Here is a 27,848-nt window from a genome sequence, read left to right on the forward strand (position 1 = left end):
TAGTTTCTTGTCATGCTGGAGCTGCAGTCCAGTATCCTTTGATGTGTCATCCCTGGAAGACCTGTTCCTTGTCTCCCACTTATGTCCTCTGACACCTCTAGCTTTGGAGATCAGCAGGTAGGAGCCTGAGCTAGGTGTGGTGAACCAGGTGAACCCTTCCTCCACAAAACTTGAAGCCCAGTAAAACTCAGATCTCACCTCACCACCATCACCACAGTCAGATGGCTCTGAGGTGGGATCAGCAAGAGATCACACACATGGAAGTAGACTTTGGTGTGTTCAGCTGACAGACAGACAGACAGACAGGCAGGCAGAGCGGCATGTTGTGTTTTGCTCCCATTTATTTGCTATGTACTCAGAGCATGAGTCAGGGCCGGGGTTCACGTCCTGATCCCAAGAGAGAAGGTCAGTAAGCAGAGCCCAAGGACAAACTACACCGTCAAGGGAAACTGTAAGGGCTGGTGGAGACGGGGGAAGGTCCACATGTTCTGTTCTGACTTCTAGAAAGTTCCCCCATCCTCAGACATGACGGGCCTCTCTACCCTCCCATCCTGTGGTGTCGGGTACATTGATGTGTCGGGCATGTGAGATGTGAGGTGACTTGGCGCTGGATAAAGATATCTCTGTTCTGCACGGCTATTTGGCCCTGGCTGTGACTATAGGCAGAATGGGATGTGCATTGCTAGGCCAAGGACTGTGGGTGGCGTCAGCGTGCCTCAGTAGGCATGGTTGGCGACGTAGAGGGACTGTGCTGCTGCCCCACCATCTCCGCTGCCTTCATATCTGCCCTGGGCTGCAAGCCCGTTCATCTGCAAAACAGAATGGGATTGGGTGAGCAGAGTCAGAGCATAGACGTGGAACGCTGCCTGGTTCGGGACCTCCGTGGTACACATAATCCCTCCCCAGTCATCACCTCGAGCTCCCTACCTCTGCCCGCTTGATAAACTCCTCAGTAGCAGCCCCAGCATTATCCCTTTGTCCTCTCCAGGCATTGAGTGCAGATGCCTGCAGGGCACGCCCATAGGAGAAGGTGAGGGCCCAGGGCCTGGGAAGTGGGCAGCGATTGATGGCATTGAGGTTGAGCGATGCCTCCTCTTCACTCTGACCCCCAGACAGGAAAGTCACCCCTGGAGGAGAAGGAGTAGACAGACTGACTGACCACTCTGTTTTATTCCTAGGTAAAGGATTCCAGTGTCACAGAACAACATGAAGTCAGACCTGAAGGGATAGGAGCAATTTAGTACCTGGGACAGCTGGGGGCACAGTACGACGCAGGGCAGTGACAGTTGCCATGGCGATCTCTTCTGGGCTATATTTGATGGGACAAGCATGGCCAGGGGTCACCATGTTGGGTTTGAGCAGAGTCCCTTCCAGGTATACATGATGGTCACTCAGGGCCTTGTACACAGCAGCCAGGACCTGGAGAGCAGGGGAGGTTTACACAGGGCTAGGACCACTGCCTAATGCACTGTGCTCCCCATCAGGAAGGGGTAGATGGATACGGGAAGCCAAGGGCTCCACATAGACATATTTTCTGAAACCCGTTTTGGAATCAGCAAACATCCTTAAGAGAGAGTGCCCTGGATGTTAGCAGGGCTGGGGTATAGGTACCCTTGCTAGGCTGCCCCACCATGTTTGAGCTCAGCTGTGGTCTTACCTTCTCTGTAACATACTGGCAACGTTTGAGGTCATGGTCTCCATCAGGCAGAATCTCAGGCTCCACAATAGGCACGATCCCATTCTGAAAGCAAGAGCAGGGTTAACTCTCTTATAGGATAAGAGATATAGGATGGGAGAAAGCTATAAAAGCACATCTCCACCAGGCCCAGGACACTCATCCAACCACCAACCCCTGGCACACACCTGCTGGCAGATGCTAGCATAGCGGGCCAGCACATTGGCATTCTCCAGTATGGCCAGTGCCGAGGGTGTGCGATCGCTGATTTTCAGCACACAGCGCCATTTGGCAAAATCAGCACCATCCTTCTTATACTGAGCACAGCGTTCCAAGAGTCCATCCAACCCTGAAAACACAGTGCCAGCCTCACCACCCTGCCCCCATCCACCCTGCCCCCATCTTATCAGCATCAACATGTCCCACCCCTGTACCCACCCAACATGTACCTTGAGTGGTGGTTTCCCCATCGGTCCCAGCTAGAGGCACTACACCCTTGTCAACCTGAAAGGGAAACATAAATAGAGGGCTGGCCTGTCACCCTCTTATACACACCAGTCTCCACGCCTAGCTCCAGGCATGGCCAGGGACTCTGTACCTTGATGCCTACGAGAATGCCCTTATCCTGGATGGTACGAACAAAGGGGACACCATTGTCATCTTTCTGGTAGAGTGTCTCATGGAAGAAGATGACCCCCCCAATGCACTTTTTCACACGGTCATCGGCACTGAATAGGACCTGGCGGTACAGACGGCGGTTCTCCTCAGTGTTCTCCACCCCAATCTGGCTCAGCCTTTTGGCCATGCTGCCTAGAAGCAAGCAAAGGGGAGACACACTTGTTCTTTGGCTAGAACTCCCTGGCAACCTCTCCTCGACCCCATCACAGACTCCCGCTTACCTACGGACTCATCCGCAGCCAGAATGCCCTTGCCTGGGGCCACGATCCGTAGAGCAATATCCGACAGCTCCTTCTTCTGCTCAGCAGAAAGAGCTGGATACGAGTGGGGCATGGTGGCAGTTGTCTGGAATGGAGACAAGACATAAGCTCTCTACTCCAACAACCTTCTGCCTCCTCTCCTAACCAAACAGGCTTCCCTGCACAGGGCTGGGACCAGGACAGCAACCTTTGGCCTGGGGCCTGGGGCCTGGGCATCAAAGTGACATCAATCTCTTTGACAGCTAACAGAGTTAGGGCCCCAGTTCCCACATCTCTTTTGTTCCTGGTGGGCACCCTTCCCAGCTCCAGGAGAGATGCGCGTGGGGGATGGGAGATGGCAGCCCTGAAGCCACAGGTCTTTCTGGAAATTGTTGCCAGGTCGTGAATGCCAGCTCTTCTTTCACTGAATCTGGCCCCTTCCTGAGGTAAACAGAAAACCTGTTTGTTTGCTTTTTTTCTGTTTTCCCTTTTTTTTCCCCTTCAAAATGGTCCCTAAAGAAACAAACAAAAATCACTTTTTCTGAAGATTTGTGAATGAGACAGTTAACCTACAGCATCCTTCCCCAAGTCTAGTGGAAGGCAGGGGACAAGTCAGTGAGTAACAGTGGTACAGGAAACAGCTCCAGCCATACTGAAAACACAATGTTGGAGATTGGCCCCAGGGGCTGCAAGTATGGTGGGAAAGAGGCTAGCAGTATTAGCATACATGAAAGGACAGGAAAGGGCATCACCAGATCACTTCTAGTACCCAGCATTCCCTCATATACAAGAGGCACAGGAAATAGGGAGGCTTGGTTCCCTACAACCCAGACTCCTGGAGGGGGGCGGGGTGTCCAGAGGTGAGGAATTAAGGCTGAGTGAGTAGATTATAGGAAAGAGGGAGAGGTGCACGAAAAGCAGGAAGGAGACCTGGGAGAGGTGAGACGGGTAACCAGTCCTGGCACTCTCCTGGACCTATACCCTAGGGCGGGGGACAAGGCTAGAAGGACCAGAAATAGACAGAGATTAAAATGCCCTGGGTGGGATGCACTGACCCCAGTGAAAAAGTCCTGAAACAGAAGCCTTGGAACTGGAAAGGAGAACTAGGAGGAAGAAGAGAAGCACAGTTTTCCTGAGCAGTAGGGTTTCAAGCTCACAGAAAGCTGAGGAACCAGAGTCCTAGGGAGCAGGGCAAGAACAGCAGGAGAGGACAAACGGGGATGCGAGCATCTCCGGCTCGCCCGGGACCTTACCTATACTCAGCCAGTCACTCAGCCAGTCGGTAGCCGCAGCCGGAGCCACAGGCACTGCTCACTGCTGGTCCGATTAGCTCAGTCCAAGCTGGAGTAAATAAGGCAGCAGCGGTTGCCGCAGAGCTACGTGACTCCCTGGGGGCGGGGCGTGACAGACACCTCCCGTCCTGGTCCCGCCCTCTCCCCAGGACTGGTCTAGGGTAAGGCCACGCCTTCAGAGGTGGAGTAGTGAGGTGGAGTGATTCCTCTGCCAGGGTCCCCAAGGTTGCTAGAAATGATGCCCCCTCACGTTATGGAACCCTGCCACCGGGACCCTAGGGGAAAGAGATGGACTTGTGTTTGTCTCTACCACAATCAGTCTTTTGCTGTGAAAAGCATTATGTAAAATGTTGGGGATTAAGCCTGGTTTAGAGGAGAGACATCTAAACATCAGCAGGTGGGAGGGGGAACAGAGGCCCAGCTGACAGAGTGCCCCACTTCAAGGCATGGAATAATGGAACTGAGTTTCTGTGCTCTGCCCCATATTTACCAGTGCCTACCCCCAAGGGGGATGGGGAAAGTAAGTGAATGAAGGCTTTTCTGTTCCCCCCAGGCAGTGATCCAGGGAACAGGCAGTCCATTGCCCATTTTTTTGTGGAAGCAAGAGAATCAAGCAAAGAAAAGCAGTCAGCCTTGGCTTTAGCTGCACCAGGAAGCGGTGAAGGATGCCTAGGCTGGAGGGCTGATCTGCCTCCCTGATGTCACCCGCCCACTCCTATCCCCAAAATAAGATTCAGTGGACTGGAAGGACTACATTATATACATTTTATTTAAATAGCATAAAACATGGTTGGCTCTATGCCAAGTGGTCTTATTATTGGGATAAAAGATCCTGAAGGAAACCGGAGTGGGGTGGAATCCATCTTTCAGGTTTTCTGCTGTGTTGTCCATGTTAGGTTAGTCCCAAACTCCCAGGATTCTGCAGTCCTCCAGCAAGCCTCTGGAGCAGATGGAATTACAGGTGCACACCACTGCACTCCAATATTTTCAGTTTCTTAGCTCAGAAATTCTAGCAATCCTTCTAGCTCCTTGCAACTCTTCACTACCTCTGGGACAGACAACAGAGTCTGGGAAGAGACAGAAAACAGTTCTGAATCACAAGCCTGAAGCCTGAATCAAAGCTCCTGGCCTATGATGCTGGAGAAGAGAAAATGAAGCTACTGTAAGAAGTCAGGCCTCGCTCCCAGCACAGGCTGAGAACCAGCCATGCTCCTCAGTACCTCCTGCGACCAGGTCCCGCTACCTCCTTCACTTTTACCTCATAGATATGCTGAATTGTGTCATCGAGTTTCTTTAACTCAGTGTCAGAGCGCCGAAGATTCTCCTCCAGGATGTGCCTCTACAATGCAAACAGGCTTCATAACCCACAGTTAAGGGAACCCAGCTAGAGAGAGAAGAGGTGATGTGACAGGGTGCTGTTTGTGTTGGAAGAAAGCAGAACTTCTTACATGGCTCAGATACTTGTCCATCAGCTGTTCCTTCTCAGTTTTCACCTCCAGGAACATAACCCTCAGCTTGTTTACCTATAAGTATGTCCACATTAATGGGGGCATAGCCTGGTGTCCCCATTATTTGCACAGATCCTTTGTTAACTGTTACCTCCTGTGAGAGAAACACTCTTTCCTGGATCCAGTCGGCAGCCGTCAGCCGGCAGTTGGGGTCTAGCTGGCCCTCCAGGGCTTCCTGGAGCACCTTAGTCTCTGTCTCTGCACGCCGAAGGGAACGTGTGAGCTGGGCCACCTCCTCCTGGAGGTTCTGGGAACAAGAGCAGAGGTAACCCAACAGCACTCAGGGGTAACAGAGACAACCCAACGATGCTCAGAGGTTCCTTCTCTCCTTCCTCCATCAGGTGGGAGAAGCAGAGACCCGACCATAACATCGAGAGGCACATACTATGAGCTGACCACTCTTGTCTATTTGCCCCAGGATCTTCTCGTTCTGCCTCTGTATCACTTCCAGGAGCTCCTTCTCATTCTGTGAAGAAAGGACAGAAGCACTGAGGAAAGGCGAACTTCTTTTCAGCCCTTGCCAGAAGGCAGGACAGAATGCCTGAGCCATGCTGAGCCCTGGGAAATAGTTCATATCAGTCCACTTCTTCTTCAGGACCAAGTCAAGCACAGCACATCTTGGTTTCAGAACTCTTGCTTCAGTTCTGGACTTCTCTCCTGGGTCTGCTTGGAGAAGACAGGTCAACCCAGCACTAATTCTCAGATATGAAATGTCTGACCCCAAAAGGGCAAAACTAGGGCAGTAGTTGGAAAGCCCCCACTACCTAGATTCCTAGAGAGGGGGTCCCAGTGGGCCAGCGGAGCTGCCCCAGTTCTTCATCGCCCCACTTTAAGGTCCCTCCTTCACCTTGTGGCGCAAGCACAGGGCCTGGTTCAGCTTCTCGATGTCTGCTTCCTTTGCCTTCTGGGCCTCCTGATGCTCTTCTTCTTGGGCCTGTAGTCTAGTACGTAGTTCACAGCTATGGGGGAAGAAGTGTCAGATTCCCGGATCTGCCCTTGGCGTGAGGCTGCCCTCATCACTCCCATCATCAACACTGTGCCCGCTCACATTTCCCTCTGCAGGACCCCGACAGCTTCCTCTTTAGACTCTAGCAGCAGGGAACACAGGTTCTTAAGCTCTTGTAGCGCAGTACTCATTTCTGCCAGGCTCTTCTCCAGGTCTGGGGTCTCTGAAAGACAAAATTCTAGATAGAGGCAACAGCCCTTCTGCCTAGAAGGATGGGGTACACAACCACTGTTTCTACGACTTTATGTTCCCCACCCACATGGTTTAACTATCCAGAACATTACAGATCCCAAGAGACAGAAATAAAATGAGCCCAAGTAGAATTGAGGTTTTTAGAGCAAAGCACTTCTGACTGCTTTTGTCTTTGTACATCACTACCAGATCTTTGAGAAATGAGGGATGGTCCCTGGAGCCCATCCTAACCTGTAGGCCGAAAGGAAGCCGTTGAGGCTACTCGGGTGAAAGCATTCTTAACACTTCCAAGCAATGGCACAGGAGCTGATTCTGGCACTAAAGCAAAAACAAATCAGGTATATTCAGCTACATAGAAATTCAAGGCCATCCTGAAGTACATGAGATACTACTTCTTAAATAAAAAAACAAAAACCCACCGCCATAGACAGGGGGTAAGACAGACATGTCTAGCAATATGCATCTCTACTGGCTGAGATTGACAGTAGGGTCACTTCCCCTCCCTGAAAGGCCAAGATCATTAACCTTTATCTACCACTGCTGTCGGGATCTGTTCTGAGATGCTGCTATCACTGGACAGAGGGTGTTCCTGGGTTGGAGCATGGCCTGTGCTGGGCAGAATGCTCTCTGATTCAGCCTACGGACAAAGAAAAAAAATAACAATTAGCTGTTCAGCTGTACTTTAGAATGACGTTCTGAGCTCTGAACCGTCCTTCCAGAGCGAGAGTTCACAGTCTACCTTACAGTTCTCCCCAGCTTCCCACGAATGCCTTTCCCTGGACATTCTTATGTGTTTAAGTCTCACCAACTAAAACAACAATAATTTTTTTTTAAAAAAAGCCCTTAAATGTTTTAGTGACTACTGTCCTTTCTCTTCTATTTAATGAGGAAGGAGGAAGGAGGAAGGAAAACAAGCCTATAAATCTTACCTCACTACCTAGGACTTAGCAGCCAAAATTCTCATCAGTAGTTAGTTACCACTGATATCCTTACTTTCTTTTTTTAAGCATTCTTTTTTTTTTTTTTTTGGATTTGGTTTTTTCGAGACAGGGTTTCTCTGTGTAGCCCTGGCTGTCCTGGAACTCACTCTGTAGACCAGGCTGGCCTCAAACTCAGAAATCTGCCTGCCTCTGCCTCCCAGAGTGCTGGGATTATAGGCGTGCACCACCACCACCCAGCTTTAAGCATTCTTTTTATAAAAATAAAACAAAATCCAAAACACCTTTATTAGTATTTTTGGGTTTGTTTGTTTTGAGACAAGGTTTCTCTGTGTAGCCCTGGCTGTCCTGGAACTCACTCTGTAGACCAGGCTGGCCTCAAACTCAGAAATCCGCCTGCCTCTGCCTCCCAAGTGCTGGGATTAAAGGCATGCGCCACCATTGCCTGGCCCTTTATTAGTATTTATGTGTGTGCATCTGTGAATATGAGTGAGGACGGAGGGATGTCAGACGGCCTGAATCTGGAGTTACAGGCAGATGTGGCTATCAGATGTGGGTGCTGGGAACTGAACTCAGGTCCTCTGCAAGAACAGTATGTGCTCTTAACCACTAAACCCTCTTTCCAGGCCTGGCATCCTTACTTTCAAATACAACTGGTTCTTTCCAGCTCTTACTTTACTGTTTGGACACTGATGATCAGGCACTTTGGGAAACCATTTCTTCTGGACCATGACTGTTCCTCACAGACAAGCCTTGGAGAAGTCTCTTTTCTCAGCTTACAGGTCTTCCCTAACTCTTGGACCTCACATGTGCTTATAGTTCAGTCCTTTTTTCACTCTGTCTCCACCCTGAGTGCTTTGCTTCTAGAACTCTACAAAAACATTCACTTCGACCATCACTTCCACATGAATGACTCTTCAATCCCTTTTAGTCAACTGGATTTTTTCCCAGTCTCCGGGCCCAAAGAAAAGACTTATGAAAAAAAAATCACAGAATGTTCCACATTAAAAGCTAGTGTGTATAAAGCTAAGTTCACCTTTTTCTCTGTTCCCCATTCAGTATTTTCTGTTCTACATCAGAACAGGCAGCAACTTGCAGCTTGCCAACGGCTTTTGCAAGGACTTGTTCCCCTCAGAACTCTCACTGGCTGCTCTTGAGTTGCATGCTCAACCAAGGAGTTGAGACAAAGCCACACAAAGGCGCACAAAGCTGAAACATTTATGATACGTCCATTATGAATGTGCCACTCTCTGAAAGTTTGCCAGGCCCAGTCCTAGATGCCTGTGTCACTTTCCAACAGCCTCATGACCATCAGTCCCTAAGCTCAGCTACTTCTACGTCCTATTCTTTTGATGTATCTATGTGGTGGTGTGCATCCATGTATATGTGTACGAACCTATAGCTCAATCTTTTTTTTGTTTTTGAGACAGGGTTTCTTCATGTAGCCCTGACCTGTCCTGGAACTCATTCTGTAGACCAGGCTGGCCTTGAACTCAAGAGATCCACCTGCCTCTGTCTCCTGAGTACTGGAATTAAAGGTGTGTGCCACCTCCTGACTTGATCACAGAAATCTTTTTTTTTTTTGGGGGGGGGGGGTGGTTTTGAGACAGGGTTTCTCTGTGTAGCCCTGGCTGTCCTGGAACTCACTCTGTAGACCAGGCTGGCCTCGAACCCAGAAATCCACCTGCCTCTGCCTCCCAAGTGCTGGGATTAAAGGCGTGCGCCACCATGCCCGGTGATCACAGAAATCTTAACTGTTCTTCACCCTATCCTCTGAAGTGGGTAAGAGTTCAGGGTGAACAGAGCTCGCTAGTCCTGCTGGCCAGACACACGTGGGTTCTGGTGAGCCAAGCTCCATCCTCCATCCTCTTGCTTGCATGACAAACATTTTACCTACTGAGCCATCTCTCCAACCCCAAATCCTAAATATTGGCTGGGCTCATTCCATCCATCCCCTCCTCTGAAACCCTCCCATTCCTAGCATTATTAGTTCAAATCTTCAAAATGTGGTCCATCCATTTTTCCAGACTTACCTCCAATCAATATGCAAGGCCGTGCTTGTTTACCCTATAATCTTAGAACTCAACTAAGTCTTTCGGAGTTAGACACTACAAAAAAAAGTACACAACTTTCTGTATAATTTTCTACATATAATTTTCATGTTACTTCTAGCTGGTGGGCTTTCCTGTGTGCCTACCCTTCCCTATAAACTTCTAAACCTCAACTGCCAGGGTCAGCCACTTGCTTTGCAAAGACATCCTAACTCTCAGAGGTAAAAATGGCCCTCCTTTTAAATTCCCACAGTAGTCCATGGAGATAAGTCAGTGACAACTTTACAACTGTCTTCCCTGGAGTTTACTGCAGGGCTTTGAGCATTGTCTGTACTAGGCCCCCGTTGGAGAAGAGGATCTTGGTTGTACCTCAGTCTGTAGAATAAACTAATTAATTCTAAATGCTAATAATATCAATGACTTATTGTCATCATGTCTATGGTGGAGAAGACAAAAACTGGGCTACCCTTTTTTTTTTTTTTTTTTTGGCTTTTCAAGACAGGGTTTCTCTATGTAGCCCTGTCTTTCTTTAAATACCAATACACAAAGAAAAGTAATACAAGTGCCTAAGAAAAGCAAGTCCATGTGATCTCAGACATTCTCCTGTAAGGTGAACTTTCTTCTTTTTATAGAAGAAGAAAAAAGGATTTCGGATCGAAAACAGAAGAGATTGGATATGGAAACATCTGGAGGCCAGGTGTGAAAGGAAATGAGATGTGTGCCAGTGTACAAGCAGCATGACTAGAGCAAAAGGCTCGTAACTGGAAGGCAGAAGAAGGTCTAAATGACAGGCTAAAGAAGTTCCTGAAGGGCCGGGTGGGGGGTGGCGCACGCCTGCAATCCCAGCACTCTGGGCAGAGGCAGGCGGATTTCTGAGTTCGAGGCCAGCCTGGTCTACAGAGTGAGTTCCAGGACAGCCAGAACTATACAGAGAAACCCTGTCTCAAAAAAACCAAATCCAAAAAACCAAAACAAACCAAAACAACAACAACAAAAAAGTTCCTGAAGGTAACTAAAAATCAATAGTCACAGAATGAAGAGTAGGGTTTTTAAGAAGTCAGCTGGAGGGCTGGGGAGATGCCTCAGAGATGGGCAGTGGTGGCGCACACCTGTAATCTCAGCACTCTGGGAGGCAGAGGCAGGCGGATTTCTGAGTTCGAGGCCAGCCTGGTCTACAGAGTGAGTTCCAGGACAGCCAGGGCTATACAGAGAAATCCTGTCTTGAAAAAACCAAATCCAAAAACAAACAAACAACAACAACAACAAAAACCCAAAAAAAGTCTGCTGGAGAGGTAGCTCAGCTTCCTGCTCTCCCAGAGGATCCTAGATCATTCAGTTCCTAGCACCAGCATGAACATTTCACAATAGCTGGTAACTACAGTTCCTGGGGATCCAGTGCCCTCTTCTGGCCTCCACAGGCACCAACACACATGCAGCATATACTCACCTAGACTCACTCAATATAACCATTAATAGATAATAAAAATTTTAAAAAGAAAAGTCTATTCTATATAAGAAAAGATGCGTGGGGAACTAGGGAACAGAAATAAGGCTCAGTGATAGGGTGCTTGCCTGTTACTTTTAGGTTGAGTTCCATTCTCAGAACTAAAATGGAAAAAGAAAAAAAGACCGCAATGATATGGGAAGGAAACCCAGAGTCCTACCTTGTTCTCCTTGAGTTTTGCCTGTAAGAAGAGGGTGAGACTCTGCAGCTGCTCAGCCAATAGCCACAGCTCTCGAGAGTGCCGGTGTGTCCTCTCCAGGGCCTGTCTCTCATGCTTTGCTTCAGTGCTGGCCAGCTCAGTCCTGAAATGCAGGGTCGCAAAGGTGAGTAAAGACCAGGTACTTACTCTGAACACTTCTCCCCAGAAAGAGAGGGGCTCGACTCCCATGATTCTCTTCAGAGAGACTTTGGCTTCTGGAAGAGTTGGTGGAGAAAGCACTGTGGGGAGTGGAGAGCAGGACTCTTACCGCAGGCTCTCTACAGTGTCCTTGAGGGTCTCACACTGCAGGCTGCGCTCCCGCAGTAATTCTACTGTGTCTTTCAACTGACTCTCGATCTGGCCCAGCTCCCGGTGAACAACTTGACTCTCTTCATCTACAAACTAGAAAGAAGGGAAAAGGAAGGAAAGGGGGAGGGGATGAAGTAAAGAAGAAAAGAGGGAAGGGAAGGAATAGGGAGGGAGGAGAGGGAGGGAGGGAGAGAGGGAAGGAGGGAGGGAGGAAGGAACAAAGGAAGGTAGGAAGGGAACTTTAAAAGTCTTAGGCAGAGGCTCTCTCCAGTCCAGTCTCAAACTTCACCTCAACCCCAACAGGCGAGAGTCAGTCCTGGGGTTGGCCCCGGCCCCCACCCCACCCCCACCCCCATCCCAAGCTGAGCTGCTTACCTCCATGGTCTCCCTCAGGTCCTGTACCTCCTTAGCCAACACAGCCTGCTGCTGCAGCAGTTCTGTTTGAATGCGTTTCAATTCCGTTTCTTCCTTTTGCCATCTGCCAAAGACCATCTCTTAGATCCCATTCAGATCTTTATGCTGGGTCTCTATTGCCACAATAACCTGATGGAACTCACTGAGCAGCCTGTTCCTTGTTGCTCTGGGTAAGTTGACATAGCAATTCATCCTTCATGGCCAGGTCCTGGACACAGTGGGAATGCTGACTCTGTAGTTCCTTTAGTTGGCTATCTGTGCTAGTCAGAGTCTGCAGTTGAGCCGAGAGATCTAGATCAAAAGTATCCTAATGACATTGTGATGGTCACTAAGTCAGGACCCCAAAACACACACAGTTTTGTCCCAAATCAAGTGTTTCATAGCACCTCCTCACTCTCCTGCCACACAGCAAGCAGGTCATTGGTTTATTCACCTGCACACATTCGCACACACCTGTGGTAAGGCGACTATTTTCCAACTTCAGTTGTTCTATTTGACCTTTACAGTCCTCTAAATGGGCAGAGACTTGTTCCATTTCCTTCACAACCTAGAAAAGACAGTTCCTTCCCTGTAGTTCCTCCAGAGTCAAGAACCCTGGGACTCACTACAGCTTTTCCTGTGGTCAACAGGGCAAACATCCAGAACAGCAAATGCAGAAAATGAAGTTGCTCCCAGGAACAAGTAGAGACCAGACAAGTTACTAAAGTGAAGATGTTGAGATCAAAGGAAACAACTAGGCTCCCTCAATCTTGCAGCTAAGCAAGCAGAGAGAAAGCAGGCCTAAGTAGCCCTCACTCCAAGTTACCTGCTTCTTTTCCTCCATTGCAGCATCACGTTCCTGAAGGGCCTGCCGGCTCTTGGCTGTGAGTTTCTTGGTGAGTTCTCGAGACCGATTCAGCAAAGGTGCCCATGTCCCATACTACCAAAGTAAGTGGATCAGTAGAGAACACTCAGGATAGGGACCTGCCTCTGAGGGAGTGGTAGTGATGGCCCCAAATACTCACATCCAGTTGGACTGATGTCCAGTCCTGCTGCAAGGCAGAAGTCAGACTCACTGTCTGCTGAGCCAGCTCCTCTTGCTCTGTGTGAAGCCCTATCTGGAAGGGAGAGATTATGGAGCAGCTAGGGGGAGTGTGTGACCATCTTTTCAGAGTCATAATGGGCCCCAAGAACAAAAATGCCCTTAACCTAGCAGTTGAGCTGGGAGTACTGGCACATACATTTAATCCCAATTCTCAAGAGGCAAAGATAGGCAGGTCTCTATGAGTTCAATGCCAGCCTGGTCTACATAGCAACTTCTCAGAAAAGAAAAACACATTTAAGCCGGGCAGTGGTGGCACACGCCTTTAATCCTAGTACTTGGGAGGCAGAGGCAGGCGGATTTCTGAGTTTGAGGCCAGCTTGGTCTACAGAGTGAGTTCCAGGACAGCCAGGGCTACACAGGGAAACCCTGTCTTGAAAAACGAAACGAAACGAAACGAAAAGAAAAGAAAAGAAAAGAAAAGAAAGAAAAAGAAAAGGAAAGAAAAGAAAAAGAAAAAGAAAAAAGAAAAGAAAAAAGAAAAGAAAAAGAAAAAGAAAAGAAAAGAAAAAGAAAAAGAAAAAGAAAAAAGAAAAAGAAAAACACATTTACCAGCTGGGTCTGTGCCTCCTGTAGAAGACCTCTGAATTCCTGCATAGATGTGAAACCCTGTTCCAGTTGGCTGATGCGCTGGTTGGCATGTATACGGAAAGCCTCCAGTACTGCCTCTGCCTATTTATGGAAGAGGTTGCAAGGACATGGTGTGTAACAGAAGAAATGGCACAGAAGGCCATAAGCATTGAGATCTCAGTAGCCCTTAATTCCCCGAGGCAGTTCAAGTCATTCCTATAAAACCTTAAAATGGAGTCCTTCTACAACAAACAGTAGTTGGCCACCTTACCGCCTCCTTGCCTTTAAGGGCCATTTCCTCTCTGTGCCTTGCCTCCTCCCATTCTGTTTTGAGGTTCTGGAGTTTTGCCCTCAATTTCTTCAGTATCCGAGAACAGGAGGAAGCCAGGGTTTGTGCACGCTGAGACTACAAGAGAATGAGATGCTAAGGCTTGTGCCTTCCTCCTGACCCACAGTCACACTTCACGATGCTTACCTCCTGACTCACTGTAACTCTGTCTTCTTGCACGTGTGTCAGGGACAGGTGAAGCAAGGACATCAGGTCTCTAGAGACTAGCCCCCATGACTGCTGTAGAGGGAAAGGCAGCGAGGCTAGACCAAAAACTCAGTAAAGGAAATGAAGGAAAAAGTCACTGACCAATGAGACGTTGCTGATAACAACCCAGGATCCCCCAGTTCTTATCTTCACAAGGACCCCAACAGCAGTTTAAGTTCAGACAATACCTACCATGACATTCTTGGCTTGCAGTAGAGCTTGTCTAATCTCTTTGCTGTCCTGAAGATGTTTAGGTGTCTTAGTGACCTAACCAAAAAAATAATTACTTTTTAGATAGTGTGGATAACATACAGCAGCAGCCTCCAATGCACCTTCATGCCAAGGAGCTACAAGAACCGTTCACATGACATGGAAAAGTTAGCTCACAAGCAGATGAAGTCAAGAGAGAAAGAAAACCTAGAGGGGTCTGGATACTTAGTAAAATGCTTGCCTTACAAACACGAGGACCCACGGTTGGCTCCTTGGAACCCATGTAAACAGCTGGGTTCAGAGCTAGAGAGATGGCTCAGTGGTTGACGGCACTGGTTGCCTTTCTCAGGACACAAAGTCAATCCCTTGGACTGGGTTTGGCACCTAGCACTGAAGTCAGGTGGCTCACAACCACCTGTAACTCTAGTTCCAGGCGATCAAATACTCTCCTCTTCTGGCCTCTGCAGCCACTTGTATACATATGGTGTACTGTGCACACATTCAAGCACACACACATACACATAAAATACATGTTTGGGGAGGGAGGGGTTGAGACAGGGTTTCTCTGTGTAGCCCTAGCTGTTCTCAACTCACTCTATACCAGGCTGGTCTCGAACTCAGAAATCCACCTGCCCCTGCCTCCTAAGTGCTGGGATTACAGGCATGCGCCACCATGTCTGGCTCAACCCCTATTTTCTAACTTTAGCACTTCAGCTGTCTACTTTATTCTGGCAGATAAAAATCTTGGTAAAAGGAAGTTAGACCTGGTGGCATACACTGTAATCCTAACCCTAGGAGGCTGAAGCAGCACGGTCATGGAGTTGATGTCACTTGGTTTACAAAGCAACACTGTGTTCCAAAGAGCAGTTTCCTTTCCTTTCCTTTTTTTTTTTTGTTTTGTTTTTTTGTTTGTTTGTTTTTTTGAGACAGGGTTTTCCCGTGTAGCCCAGGCTGGCCTCTGCTTCCCTTAGGGAGCTTTCATTACTGTTGAGGTTCCTGCAGGGGCCACAGTGCTGAGTCACTGAGCAGTGGCACTCAGACTTCAGGAGGCAGTCACGTCATCCTCAGGATTCTGATGGCAGTGTGTGCGAAGGCACAGAGTACCACACAAGTCCTGGATAGGGCCACACACACTGCTCAGAGCTGGGCAGTCAGGCAGATGATGAGATTAATGTGAAGAGGCAGCCAAGCGTCAAGGACACGCATGGTGATGGCAAATGGCTAAAGGAATGTCATTTCCTTTCTCTGGTTCTGCTTCAGTGGCCTCCCAAAGGACCTGGCAGCTTCAGAGAAAAAGGGTAGAAGGCAGATCTTGGGACATGAAATTAGGCCAAGGACAAGAAAAAAAGATACAAATAAGTTTCAAGAGTGAAAGAAAATGGTCAGCTAGAGAAACAAGGAGCCTATGGTTTCCAGATTCAAGGGGAAGGTAAACTACATAGGTAGTACTTGTAAGTAAAGAGAGGATGTGGGGTACTGTCCTTTCTGATAGTCACTACAGTAGGCGTGCTAACTGTTCATCCTGTGTCCCAACACTGTTCTCCTTCCTATGTGTGCGGTGCCACAGTGTGAGGCCTCTACAACAGTGTTCTTTATTACTGCTTTACAACCGCAAATAACAAAATAAAAGACAGGTTCTTCCCTAGCTCGGGCTGCTGGCCCTTAGCTCATATGTAGCTCAAGGTAGACCTTGAACTCCTGATCTTCCTACTCTTCCCAAGGACTGGGATTATAGGCCCAGCTAGAACACTGCTCCTAAAATTACTTTCCTCCCATGCAAATTTGATTTCCAGCACCCACAATAGAATCTCACAACCAGCCGTGACTTCGGGTTCAGGGGACCTGACACCTCTAGCCTCCAAAGGCACTTGTACATGACAAGTAAATCTTAAGGGAAAAAATACATACTAAAATAAACAATTTCCTCTCATATCTCTTACGCAGGCTTTTTTTTGTTTTTCCCACTAACTTTTTCCCTATACCTTTAGCTATGTGTCACTGTTTGCACACGTGCAGGATCTCTCCTCCCACCATGTGTATTCTAGGGATCAAACATGGGTCATCAGGCTTGGCTGTGAGCAGCTTTACCAATAGTCTTTTTCCGACTTAAAAAAAAAAAAGGTTTATTATTTTTGGTTATGTGTACGTGTGTGGGTAGGTACCTCAAGAGGCCACAGGTAGAGGGTCTCTATGGAACTATGCTGATAGGTAGTTTTGAGGGGTACCCACTGTAGATGGACTTACTCTTAACTTTCAGGCCACCTCTCTAGCCCCCTTCTCTCTTTTGAGATAGGGTCTTACCCTGAAGTCGAAGCTGGTCTTAAACTCATGAAACAGATCAGGCTGGTCTCAAATTTGTGTCATATCTGCCTCTGCCTCTTGAATGCTCAGAATGTTGATCACCATGACAGGCTAATACTACCTTTTTAAAAATTTTTTTAAAAATTTTTAAGTATTTATTATGTATACAGCATTCTGCCTGCATGTATGCCTGCAGGCTAGAAGAGGGCACCAGATCCCATTACTGATGGTTATGAGCCACCATGTGGTTGCTGGGAACTGAACTCAGGACCTCTGGAAGAGCATTCAGTAGCCGGGCGGTGGTGGCACATGCCTTTAATCACAGCACTTGGGAGGCAGAGGCAGGTGGATTTCTGAGTTTGAGGCCAGCCTGATCAAAACAACATTTAACAAAAAACAAAACATTTAACAAAACAAAAAAACATTTAACCTCTGAGCCATCTCTCCAGCCCCTTTTTTTGTTGTTGTTTTTTTTGTTTTTTGATTTTTGGATTTGGTTTTTTTGAGACAGGGTTTCTCTGTATAGCCCTGGCTGTCCTGTAACTCACTCTGTAGACCAGGCTGGCCTCGAACTCAGAAATCTGCCTGCCTCTGCCTCTCAGAGTGCTGGGATTACAGGAATGTGCCACCACCGCCTGGCTCTCTAGCCCTTTAAATATCTTAATTTGTTGTTGTTTTTTGAGATAGGTCTCTGTTTAGTCATACATATCTATCAGAAGCCATGTAGGAAAGGCTATAGGAAGCAAGTGATTTTGGTGGAGATGGTCCACCAGGGCTGTGATGGGTGTACTCTGAGAGGCATGGTCCCCAGAGACTTCACCCCAGAAATGCTTCTTGCTGCTGATGTGGCTTTCTGGCCACCATTACATAGCCTAATAATTCCTGGGCACCAGTCAACTTTATTGTACAAATATCCTGCAGATCAATATAAAAAACTGCAAATAGAGTTCTGTGTCACAAGCACTTAAATTGCACTAGGAAGAAAAAAAGTAGGCTTGAAACAAATTAATGACCAAACATTCATTCTAGGTCAAGTCCAAGGATGAGGCCACAGGTGTGCACCATGGTAAAGCAAGGCCATATGAAACTGTTGTTTTGGACTTATAATGAACTTATAGAATGAAACACTGCTTTGAACTTATTATCAACTTCCTGCTGCAACTCCCTTTTGCATAACATTTTATCTGTGAGACAATTTTACAAAAAAATTGTCTAAGAAGCTATAAAAAGGTGGGAGGTTGGGGAGAGGAACTGGAGAGATGGCTCAGCGGTTGAAAACACTGACTGCTCTTCCAGAGGTCCTGAGTTCCAATTCTCAGCAACCACATGGTGGCTCACAACCATCTGTAATGGGATCGGATGCCTTTTGGTGTGTCTGAAGACATCAACAATGTACTTACATACATAAAACTAATAACTTTAAAACAAACAAAAAGGCTGAGAGAAAAAAAAAGTGTGGCTGTTGGGGCTCTGCTCCATCCAAGTGTGCACATATATGTGTGTCTGCATGTGTGGACTATGTCTGTCTATATGCATGCATTTGCACTTGTGAAACTGATGAACAGGTGAATGGGCCTGGCCGAGTCTATGTGTATAGATGACTTTCTCGCTATCCTTATCTTTCTTGCCAGCCTCTTTTTAAAAACGTTTTTGTTTATTTATTTATTTTATGTATGATAGCTCTGCTGCATATACATCTGCACCCCAGAAGAGGGCATTAAGTCACGTTATAGATGGTTGTGAGCCACCACGTGGGTGCTGGGAATTAAACTCAGGACTTCTGGAAGAGCAGTCAGTACTCATAACCACTGAGCTACCTCTCCAGTCTCTTAAGAGTTAAAAGATAAAAGAGTTCAGTTTCTGGTCTGTGTGTGTGTGTGTGTGTGTGTGTGTGTATACACATATATACATACACACACATACACACAACATTAAAATCTAGGATCTGCAGAGAAGAGAAAGCATGCATTATTTGTCTGAGTATGGCTTATTTCAGGATAATCATTTCCAGTCTCACACACACACACACACACACACACACACACACACACACAGGAAGGGGGGAGGGGAAGTAAGTTAAGTTTCTTCTTCTAGTTCCTGGCTGCTATTAGGAGTTAGTTGACAGAATCCATCAATTCTGGTCCCAGGAAAGAAAAAGAGACAAATTGCTAGGAGCTACTAGCTTTTGGCCCCCACTAACACCACACTCTGCTGCCTTCCTCAGTTTACTGATGAATATCAAAGCTGGATTTTGAGACATATCCTAACTCTGTAGACTAGGCTGTCTTCAAACTCACAGAAGTCTGCCTGCCTCTGCCTCCCAAGTGCTGGGATTAAAGTGTGCACCATCATGCCTGGCTTTTAGGACTTTTTTGGTTGTTGTTTTTGTTTGGGTTTGTTGTTATTGGTGGTGGTATTTTTTGGTTTTTTGTTTTGTTTTGTTTTCCCAAGACAGGGTTTCTCTGTGTAGCCCTGGCTGTCCTGGAACTCACTCTGTAGACCAGGTTGGCCTCGAACTCAGAAATCCACCTGCCTCTGCTTCCCAAGTGCTAGGATTAAAGGCATGCATCACCACTGCCTGGCTTGTTGTTGTTGTTTAATGTGTGTACAAAGCAATGGGTTTCATTATGACATTTAAAAATCTTTTTGTTTTTAGATTTATTTTCTGTGTCTGAGTATTTCGTGTGTATCCATGCAATGGGTGCCTGGTGACTAGAGAAGTAGTGGTCTTAAGTGCTGAGTGCTCTCTGCAGCTCCCAGCACTGCTTGGCATTCACTGTTTCTCAGATCTCCTCTCACTCCCTGTCCCCTGCTCCTTCCCTCTCCCTAACTTCCCTCTCCCTTTCATGTCACATGTAGACCATTATCTTGTTTTGTTTCTCTCCCCTTTTTCATTTTCCCTTTTCATGATCTCTAGTTTAATGATATGTGTGTGTGTGTGTGTATGTGTGTGTATACACATATATACATACATACACATACACACAACATTAAAATCTAGGATCTGCAGAGAAGAGAAAGCATGCATTATTTGTCTGAGTATGGTTTATTTCAGGATAATCATTTCCAGTCTCATGGATTTTCTAGCAATAATATTCTAATTTTGCCGGGCAGTGGTGGCACATGCCTTTAATCCCAGCACTTGGGAGGCAGAGGCAGGCGGATTTCTGAGTTCGAGGCCAGCCTGGTCTACAGAGTGAGTTCCAGGTCAGCCAGGGCTGCACAGAGAAACCCTGTCTTGAAAAAACAAACAAACAAACAAACAAACAAACAAAAAAACAAAACAAAAAAAGAAAATTAATTGGGATTTTCCTACAAAGGAACACATGAAGCTTCTCTCTTGAATGCACAGATTACTGTAACTCCCATAATATAGCATGATCCAGTAAAAATTCATGACTGTTTCCATTCTAACCACACTAAAATCCTTTTGCTAAATAAGGGAATAACTAGGGCATGTCACCCAAGACCAGAAACTTCTTTGAGGACATCGGCCAAAAACTTTAGTGAACTTTCATCAGAAATGGTTAATGGCTGGCAAGATGGTCAAACAATCTGTCAACTCTAGTCCTAGCCCCAGAACTGACAATGAAAACTCCTAAAAGATGGCATGATTCTCTCACGCTCTCTCTCATATTTACACACACACACACACACACACACCTAGCACATGCATACATAAAAGCCAAAAGCCAAGCTTATTTAGCTGGACATGATAACACAAGCTTGTATGTATCCCAGCATCTAAGAGACAGATCACCGTGAGTTTGAGGCCAGTCTGGGTTACACAGTGAGACCTTGCCTTAAAGACACCAAAAGAAAAGGTTTTTTGGTCTTAGTGTACATGCTTTTAATTCTAAGAACTTAGGAAGCAGAGAAAGGTAGATCTCTGTGAGTTCTAGGCCAGCTACCAGGACTACATAATAGATCCTGTTTCAAAAAACTAAAAAGGCAAAACAAAAGTTAATTGATTCATCTGGGCATAATGGCTCATATCTATGATCCTAACCCTAGCACTCTGAGAAGCAGAGGCCAGAGAAGAGGATGACTAAAAGTTCGAAACTGGCCAGAATTACAAAGTGAGATACCTAGGGCTAAGAGTGACCCTGTCTCAAACAAAACAAAATAAACAGACATTTAATGATCTACTGATATGATGCCTTAGTTAATCACTTTAGTCATTTGCTTTCTCAGTACATGTGCAAAGATTTTCTTTTTTTTCTTTTTTTTTCTTTTTTTTTTGGTTTTTTCAAGACAGGGTTTTTCTGTATAGCCCCGGCTGTCCTGGAACTCACTCTGTAGACCAGATTGGCCTCGAACTCAGAAATCCACCTGCCTCTGTCTTCCAGAGTGCTGGGATTACAGGAGTGAGCCACCACTGCCTGGCCTTCTTTTTTTTTTAAGATTTACTTAATTATTATATGTAAGTACACTATAGCTGTCTTCAGACATTCCAGAAGAGGGAGTCGGGTCTCGTTATGGATGGTTGTGAGCCACCATGTGGTTGCTGGGATTTGAACTCAGGACCTTTGGAAGAACAGTCAGTGTTCTTAACTGCAGAGCGATCTCCCCAGCCCCCGCAAAGATTTTCTTTATCCTTGACTGGCTTGTAAAATTTGGAATGGGGCCAAGTGCAGGTGGCGCACACCTTTACACTCAGCACACTGGAGGCAGAGGCAGGTGGATCTTTGTGAGTCTGAGGCCAGCCTGTCCTACAGAGTGAGTTCCAGGACAGCCAGGGCTACACAGAGAAACCGTCTCGAAAAACAAACAAAACAAAACAAAACAAAACAAACAAACAAAAAAAAACACAGAAAAGAAAAGAAAGAAAAAAAAAAGCAAAAATAAATAATTGGAACAGGAAGTATAAATATGTTTTTCCTTAGTCAAGAGGGGCTGGGAATTAATGAAAGAGAAATAGGAAAAAAAATAATTAGTAAATAAAATATCTGCAAGACAATGACAATGACTTAGAAAATGATTCTTTTAAAGCTTCCCTGCCTTGGGCTAAAGATACTGCTCTGTATTGCTTAGCACACAGAGGCTCTGGGTTCAATTCTGAACACCAGAGAAATGAAAAACTCTGTTTACTTGCCTTGGTTAGTCTGGATGTACTCAGTCCGGTAAATGCCAAATGGTTTAAGATGTGTCCAGAGCTTCCGCATTTTCTCTTTTTTTCCTGAACCAGTCTCTCTGTGTAGCCCTGGCTGTCCTGAAACTTACTCTGTAGAACAGGCCTCAGAAATCTACCTGCCTCTGTCTCATGAGAGCTGGAATTAAAGATGTGCATAACCACTGCCCAGCAATCTTTAGGTTTTTTTTTGTTTTTTTTTTTTTTTTTTTTGGTTTTTCAAGAGGGTTTCTCTGTGTAGCCCTGGCTGTCCTGGAATTCACTCTGTAGACCAGGCTGGCCTTGAACTCAGAAATCCACCTGCCTCTGCCTCCCAAATGCTGGGATTAAAGAGGCGTGTGTCACCACCACCCAGCTTAGTTTTTAAAAAAACAAAAACAAAAACCAGTTTAGCCTCAAACTCTATAGTCCTGATTGGCCTTGAATTTGAGGTCATCCTACTTCAGCTTCTGTTCTGGGGTGCTATGTACCCCCATACCTGGCTCACATTCTCAGCTTTTACAAATATTCTATGACTGAGCCTGTGATTAAGGCATCCTCGGTTTCCTCTGGCAGCTTCTCAGCTTAATCTCTGAGGCAGAGGGTCCGCTGTGATCCTCCAAGTTCTATGAAGACACTTCTTACCCCACAAGAAGAGCTGTCAGTCTGTGTGCTGCTGTCTTGAGCTTCCCGGTGAGGGACAGTCAGCTGGCTCTTCCATGCTTGTAGCTGGTGGGAAAGAATTTCCAGCAAGACAAGGGAGTTCAACAGGTTTTCTTCCAGGTCTTGTCGGGACAAGGCAGCCAGATCTGGAGGACGGCAGCTACCACAGGAAAAGAAGAAAAGATGATAGGGAGCAGAAGAGATTTGAGTGGCAGGTACAGGATATCGGAGCTTCAGAGGTATCCACTTAGAGGGGACACTTACCCCAAGAGGAGGCGCTCTGTCTTTGAAGTACTGTCCTTGGTGCCTGCGTCCAGCGGTGCTGGGGGAGTGAAGGAAGTCCCCACAGAACAGGTGGAGAGTGGTGTGCTGCCAACAGCAGCATCCTGAAGCACAGAAGAAAAGGATAAACTCTGGCGCAGATTTTGTAGCATCACTGATGTATTCACACCTTTTTCTAGCCAGGCCAATGGGGACATCCAAGTCTCTGCCTCAATGCCAGGAATCCTAGCATCTTCTATTGTTGGACCTGGAGCTGCCTGCCGTCCCATTTCTACTAGACTTGATGACAGGTATAAGGATGAGACATCTTCTGCATTTGCAGCAGGTGCTTGATCTTCCAGCTCAGCCTCAGGGAATGTGGGAAAGCTCTGTTCCATTTCCTGTATAACTCTGTTCTCTACAGTTTCCTCCCCTGGATCGACATGATCCACAGAGAAATCTGTGGTCAAGACAGTTGAAGGAGAAAGACAAGTCATGGAGAAATTCAGAACATTTTCAGAAGGAACTAAGTCCACAGGTGCAGCTTCAGGGCTGCTGTATCTTAATGGACAGTCCTGAAATGTAGGTTGCTCAGGCCTAATAGCAACAATTTCTGTTACACTGTTTTCCACACAAGGTGCCACCTCCTTTTCCACCAGATCTTCTAGCCCCAAAGATTCATTTAGAGCGCTTTTATTTCTCTCTGCTGAGGTATCTAAGTGAGCCTGGAGCATCGGGTCTTGCTGCCCTAATGAGAAGGGTAAAAAAACCGTGGTCTTAACTATACTATTATCTATTGGTTCCACTACAAAGTCATCCATTGTTTCTATTGCTTTCTCCAAAGTATTGAAGGGAGAGTTACTTTCAGGAGTTGGATCTGATTCACGCTGACAAGCTTCTATGTATTTCGAAGGATGGCTGAACTGTTCTGAAAGGAAGTTGTTCTCACTATTGATAAAATCTACTGGAGACGAGTTATCCACATTGATAAAATCCACTGGAGATGAGTTGTTGCAACTTTCCTGCCAAAAGAAATGAAGCAGTTTACTAAGGCAGTCCAATTCAGTCCTCAACATATAACTGGGGGGGGGGGGGTAAACATAGTAATATCCAAACTCAGAAAAACCTCTCTTCTGAGGTAAGAAGTCAGCTAATCCTTGCTGGTTGCTACACAACTACTAGCAGGAAAAGAAAGACAGGAAGCCACTTTGGATGTTATGCGCCCCATACATATAGAGACACAGCCCATAGTCCCAACAGACTAAGCAAATCTGCTTATGCCAAGGGGAGGCTGTAGCTTGAATAGGATTTTTCCCATGTCTTTTTCTAATTCCAACTAACATCTTAAGAGATAGGGTGGAGGGATCGAATAGAGGATGGGGAATGTTCCAAGTGCTCTCAGAATCTGGAGTCACACCAGGGTAACTCAGGGATCTTTCAGGGATGCCAGCTAGTGATGGCACATACCTTTAATCCCAGCCCTCAAGAGGCAGAGGCAGGTGGATCTCTGAATTCGAGGCCAGCCTGGTCTACAGAGTGAGTTCTGGGACAGCCAAGTCTACACTGAGAAACCCTGTCTCAAAAAACCAACCCCAGCCAGGCAGTGGTGGCACACACCTTTAATCCCAGCACTTGGGAGGTAGAGGCTCGCAGATTTCTTAGTTCGAGGCCAGCTTGGTCTACAAAGTGAATTCCAGGACAGCCAGAACTACACAGAGAAACTCTGTCTGGGGGAAAAAAAAACAAGACCAAGAAAACAAACAAAAATCTTGAGTTACTAAAGACAGAATAGATAAAGTTAATGAAATAGGATTGGGGGTATAGTTTAGTAGTATCTGTCTAGCAAGTACAAAGACCTAAGTTTAATACCCAGCACCACAAAACAAAAAAACAAAACAACAACAACAAAAAACCAAAACCCAACAAAATCATGGTCAAAAAAAAAAAAAAAGAGCAAACTTTCATGTTTTGAAAGAATGGTAGGCTTCATGGTTCTCCCTATACAGGAAGAGAAAATGATAGAAATTTTCAGTATAATTTCCCAAGTAAGTTCTACAAAATGTCTTTAAAGAACCCAGGGTGGGGCTGGAGAGATGGCTTAGTGGTTAAGAGCACTGATTGCTCTTGGGAAGATTCTGAGTTCAAATCCCAGCAACCACATGGTGGCTCACAACCATCCGTAATGAGATCTGATAGCCTCTTCTGGGGTGTCTGAAGATATCTACAGTGTACTTACATATAATAAATAATTAAAAAAAAAAAAAAAGAACCCAGGGGAGTCAAACTCCTCTCTTGACAAAAGCAGTTTGTACTATTTCTCTTGAGTCCTTTGACAAGTAATAATAATAATAATAATAATAATAAACTAAAACAGTTTTTAAAAAACTAAATCTAAAAGTAGAAAAGAAGTTGGTTGGAGGTAGTAGTGGCTGGCACCTTTGACCTCAGCACTGGAGAGGCAGAGGCAAACAGATCTCGGAGCTCCAGTCCAGCCTGGTCTACAGAGTGAGTAGCCACGACAGCCAGGGATACACAAAAAAGCCCTGTCTCAAAAAACCAAAACAACAACAATAACAATGACAGCAGAACACCTTCTGACTAAAAAAGCTCAATATAGGTAAGGTAATAGTTTAAAGTATTGGATATAGCCAGGCGATGGTGGCGCACACCTTAGTCCCAGCACTTGGGAGGCAGAGGCAGGTGGATTTCTGAGTTCGAGGCCAGCCTGGTCTACAGAGTGAGTTCCAGGACAGCCAGGGCTACACAGAGAAACCCTGTCTTGAAAGGAAAAAAAAAAAGTATTGAATATAGGAAAAGTCTAACTACCCTATAGGATGGATGGACATGGTCTCATTCTTGGAGACAGATCTCTCCATAAATGTGCCAGTGCAAGTATTTCTCAGGAATTTGGTAAAGGTCAAAAACAAGAAAAGAGGTAAAGAATAGAACAGAAAAAAACGAACCCAGCTAAATAGAGGTGTGGGTTCTCAGTGGATTCGTTTTAACCACCCCAGGGCACCTCTCTGTTGGCCTGAATAGCTGTAAATGGATGTCACGGAAGTAGAAGACTTCATTATCTTTATTAATTACGTTCCAGCCTTGGCCTTCTGTTCCTCTGGGCATCTGAGCCTGGGCAAACATCCCAGCCGCGAAGCTAAAATCTCACCTTCAGCTCCAGCCTGCGCAGGGATGGGGTCAGCGAGAACATTGAGGGATCTTTCCCTGAATCGGCGACAGCCTCGGGTTGTAGTTTAAGCTCTCGGAGAGGAGTTCTCATAGCTGGTTTCCCCTGAGAGAGAAAGCGAGTGTGAGGAAAGGTGGGCTCAATCTCCGGTTGTGTTTTCCCACAACTGCTAGGCCGGGGCCAACAATGTCTCCGGCTGCCCCACTTCGTTGGGAGCAGGACATAACCAGCCTCGGCCCCGCCCGTGTAGTGCCCTGTCTGCGGGAGTTCTCTCCTCACCGTTTGGGGCGAAGGCGACAAGCCGAGATTCAGTGTTTTCACCCTCCACATCTTCAATTCGATCACTTATCTGACCAAGTCGAAATCCGCACATTCACCCGCCGCCTCTATTTGAACCCAATACGCGCTTCCGGATTGGCTGCGGGGCCGCGGTACGTGCGGTGGGCGGGGCCAGTGTGCACCACGCCCCCATGGGCGGCCGGATGCTCAGCCTAGCGCCTCCACTTGAGCTTGGGGCAGGCTGGTGTGTGTCCTCCGGTCTTGGACTCTGTGGGCAGCTGAGGAGTCCTGTTTCAGTGGCTCCGTTCCCCTGGTTACCGAGTGAGCCGCACTTCACTCAGGGTTGGGCTGTCCAGGCATAGGTGCTAGTTTCATAACGGCCTGAGGGAGTTCCTAAGTGCCCAACTTCGGCCTTCAGGTAAACAAACGCCTCTTCAGACTTTCTGGGCTTTTCTTGTGTCTAGCCTCGGGGCCTACTGTAACAGGATTATTAGAATAATAGCTGACATGTACTGTACATTCATGATGATCTGTTTCATGTGTTTGCTATTTTGGGGGGGAGGTCTCGAGACAGAAGTATTTGCTGTATTAACTCTGCACAGGCGCGTGCGCGCGCGCGCGCGCACACACACACACACACACACACGGTTTCTCTGTATAGCCCTGGCTGCCCTCAAACTCTAGAAATCCTCCTACCTCTGCTTCCCAAGCCTCAGCCTCTTGAATGTTGTCATTACAGGCCAATTTAGAAGTGTTAAATGTATGAAGAAAAAGAAGCGAACCAAAGAAGAGCTTTAATGTTAGAAACTGTAGGTTATGTCAGGGTGTGTGCGCTCATTGGGAACTGTACTGTTCAGTAACTTTCTGCTGGCTACATGGAGCCTTGAATTCAAATGGGAATGCACACTGCATTTCAGACCTTGTATGGAAAAAACTATTTTTTAATATTACATAGTGAAATTTTTTAGATATGCTAGGTTAAATAAAATATATTAAAATTTGTTTTAAGCCTTTTGAACATGGGTAACAATTTTTAAATTACTTAAGGAAAAGAATGGGGAGATGGCTCAGTCAAGAGCTTGTCATGAAAGCTTGAGGACCCGAGTTTGGCTCTCCAGTACCCAAATAAAAAGCTATGTACAAAGCCTAGCATGATGGCACACAGCTTTAATCTCCGCACTGAAGAAGCGGAAGCAGGTGGATCTCTGTGAGTTCAAGGCCAGGATGGTCTATACAGTGTGTACCAAGACAGCCAGGGCTACATAGGCCCTGTCCAAAAAAAAAAAAAAAAAGCTGGATGCAGTAGTTTTTTGCCTATAATCCTTTTTTCTTTTTCCTTTTTGTTTTTTTTGTTTTTTTCAAGACAGGGTTTCTCTGTGTAGTTCAGGCTATCCTGGAACTCACTTTGTAAACCAGGCTGGCCTCCAACTCAGAAATCTGCCTGCCTCTGCCTCCCAAGTGCTGGGATCAAAGGCATGCACCACTACCGCCCAGCTTTGCCTGTAATCCTAACAACTTGAGGGTTGAGGCAGAAATGAGAGGATTCCCCGGGGTTTAATGAATCAGTGAGTTCTGGGTTTAATAACACGAAAATGTCTAGAAAACTAAGGTCTAGAGTGACTGAAAAAAAATATGTAATGTTGACCTTT

General features: G+C 46.4%; 2 protein-coding genes across 2 annotated transcripts; both read right to left on the reverse strand.

The window, feature by feature from the left end:
- Positions 1–321: 321 nt before the first annotated feature.
- On the reverse strand, positions 322–4,152 carry Aldoc (aldolase, fructose-bisphosphate C). Its single transcript, XM_052194983.1, has 9 exons — positions 3,846–4,152; positions 2,575–2,698; positions 2,274–2,485; positions 2,125–2,179; positions 1,864–2,024; positions 1,658–1,741; positions 1,245–1,419; positions 928–1,127; positions 322–809 (listed from the first exon to the last, which is right to left on the reverse strand). Exons 2-9 carry the CDS (start codon positions 2,684–2,686, stop codon positions 717–719), a joined length of 1,092 nt encoding a protein of 363 aa, XP_052050943.1. The 5' UTR covers positions 2,687–2,698; positions 3,846–4,152; the 3' UTR covers positions 322–716.
- Positions 4,153–4,635: 483 nt separating this feature from the next.
- Spag5 (sperm associated antigen 5) lies at positions 4,636–26,327 on the reverse strand. Its single transcript, XM_052196088.1, has 24 exons — positions 26,200–26,327; positions 25,903–26,025; positions 22,740–23,758; positions 22,458–22,635; positions 14,384–14,458; positions 14,132–14,224; positions 13,928–14,062; positions 13,639–13,758; positions 13,010–13,102; positions 12,811–12,924; positions 12,459–12,552; positions 12,149–12,296; positions 11,967–12,069; positions 11,551–11,684; positions 11,244–11,385; positions 7,116–7,227; positions 6,822–6,908; positions 6,441–6,561; positions 6,240–6,351; positions 5,778–5,858; positions 5,484–5,639; positions 5,333–5,407; positions 5,143–5,223; positions 4,636–4,951 (listed from the first exon to the last, which is right to left on the reverse strand). The coding sequence occupies exons 1-24, from the start codon at positions 26,248–26,250 to the stop codon at positions 4,880–4,882; spliced, it is 3,519 nt and encodes a 1,172-aa protein (XP_052052048.1). The 5' UTR covers positions 26,251–26,327; the 3' UTR covers positions 4,636–4,879.
- Between the last annotated feature and the right edge of the window lie 1,521 nt (positions 26,328–27,848).

Source organism: Apodemus sylvaticus, chromosome 10, assembly GCF_947179515.1.
Source record: "Apodemus sylvaticus chromosome 10, mApoSyl1.1, whole genome shotgun sequence".
In the NCBI taxonomy this organism is placed as follows: Eukaryota; Metazoa; Chordata; class Mammalia; order Rodentia; family Muridae; genus Apodemus; species Apodemus sylvaticus.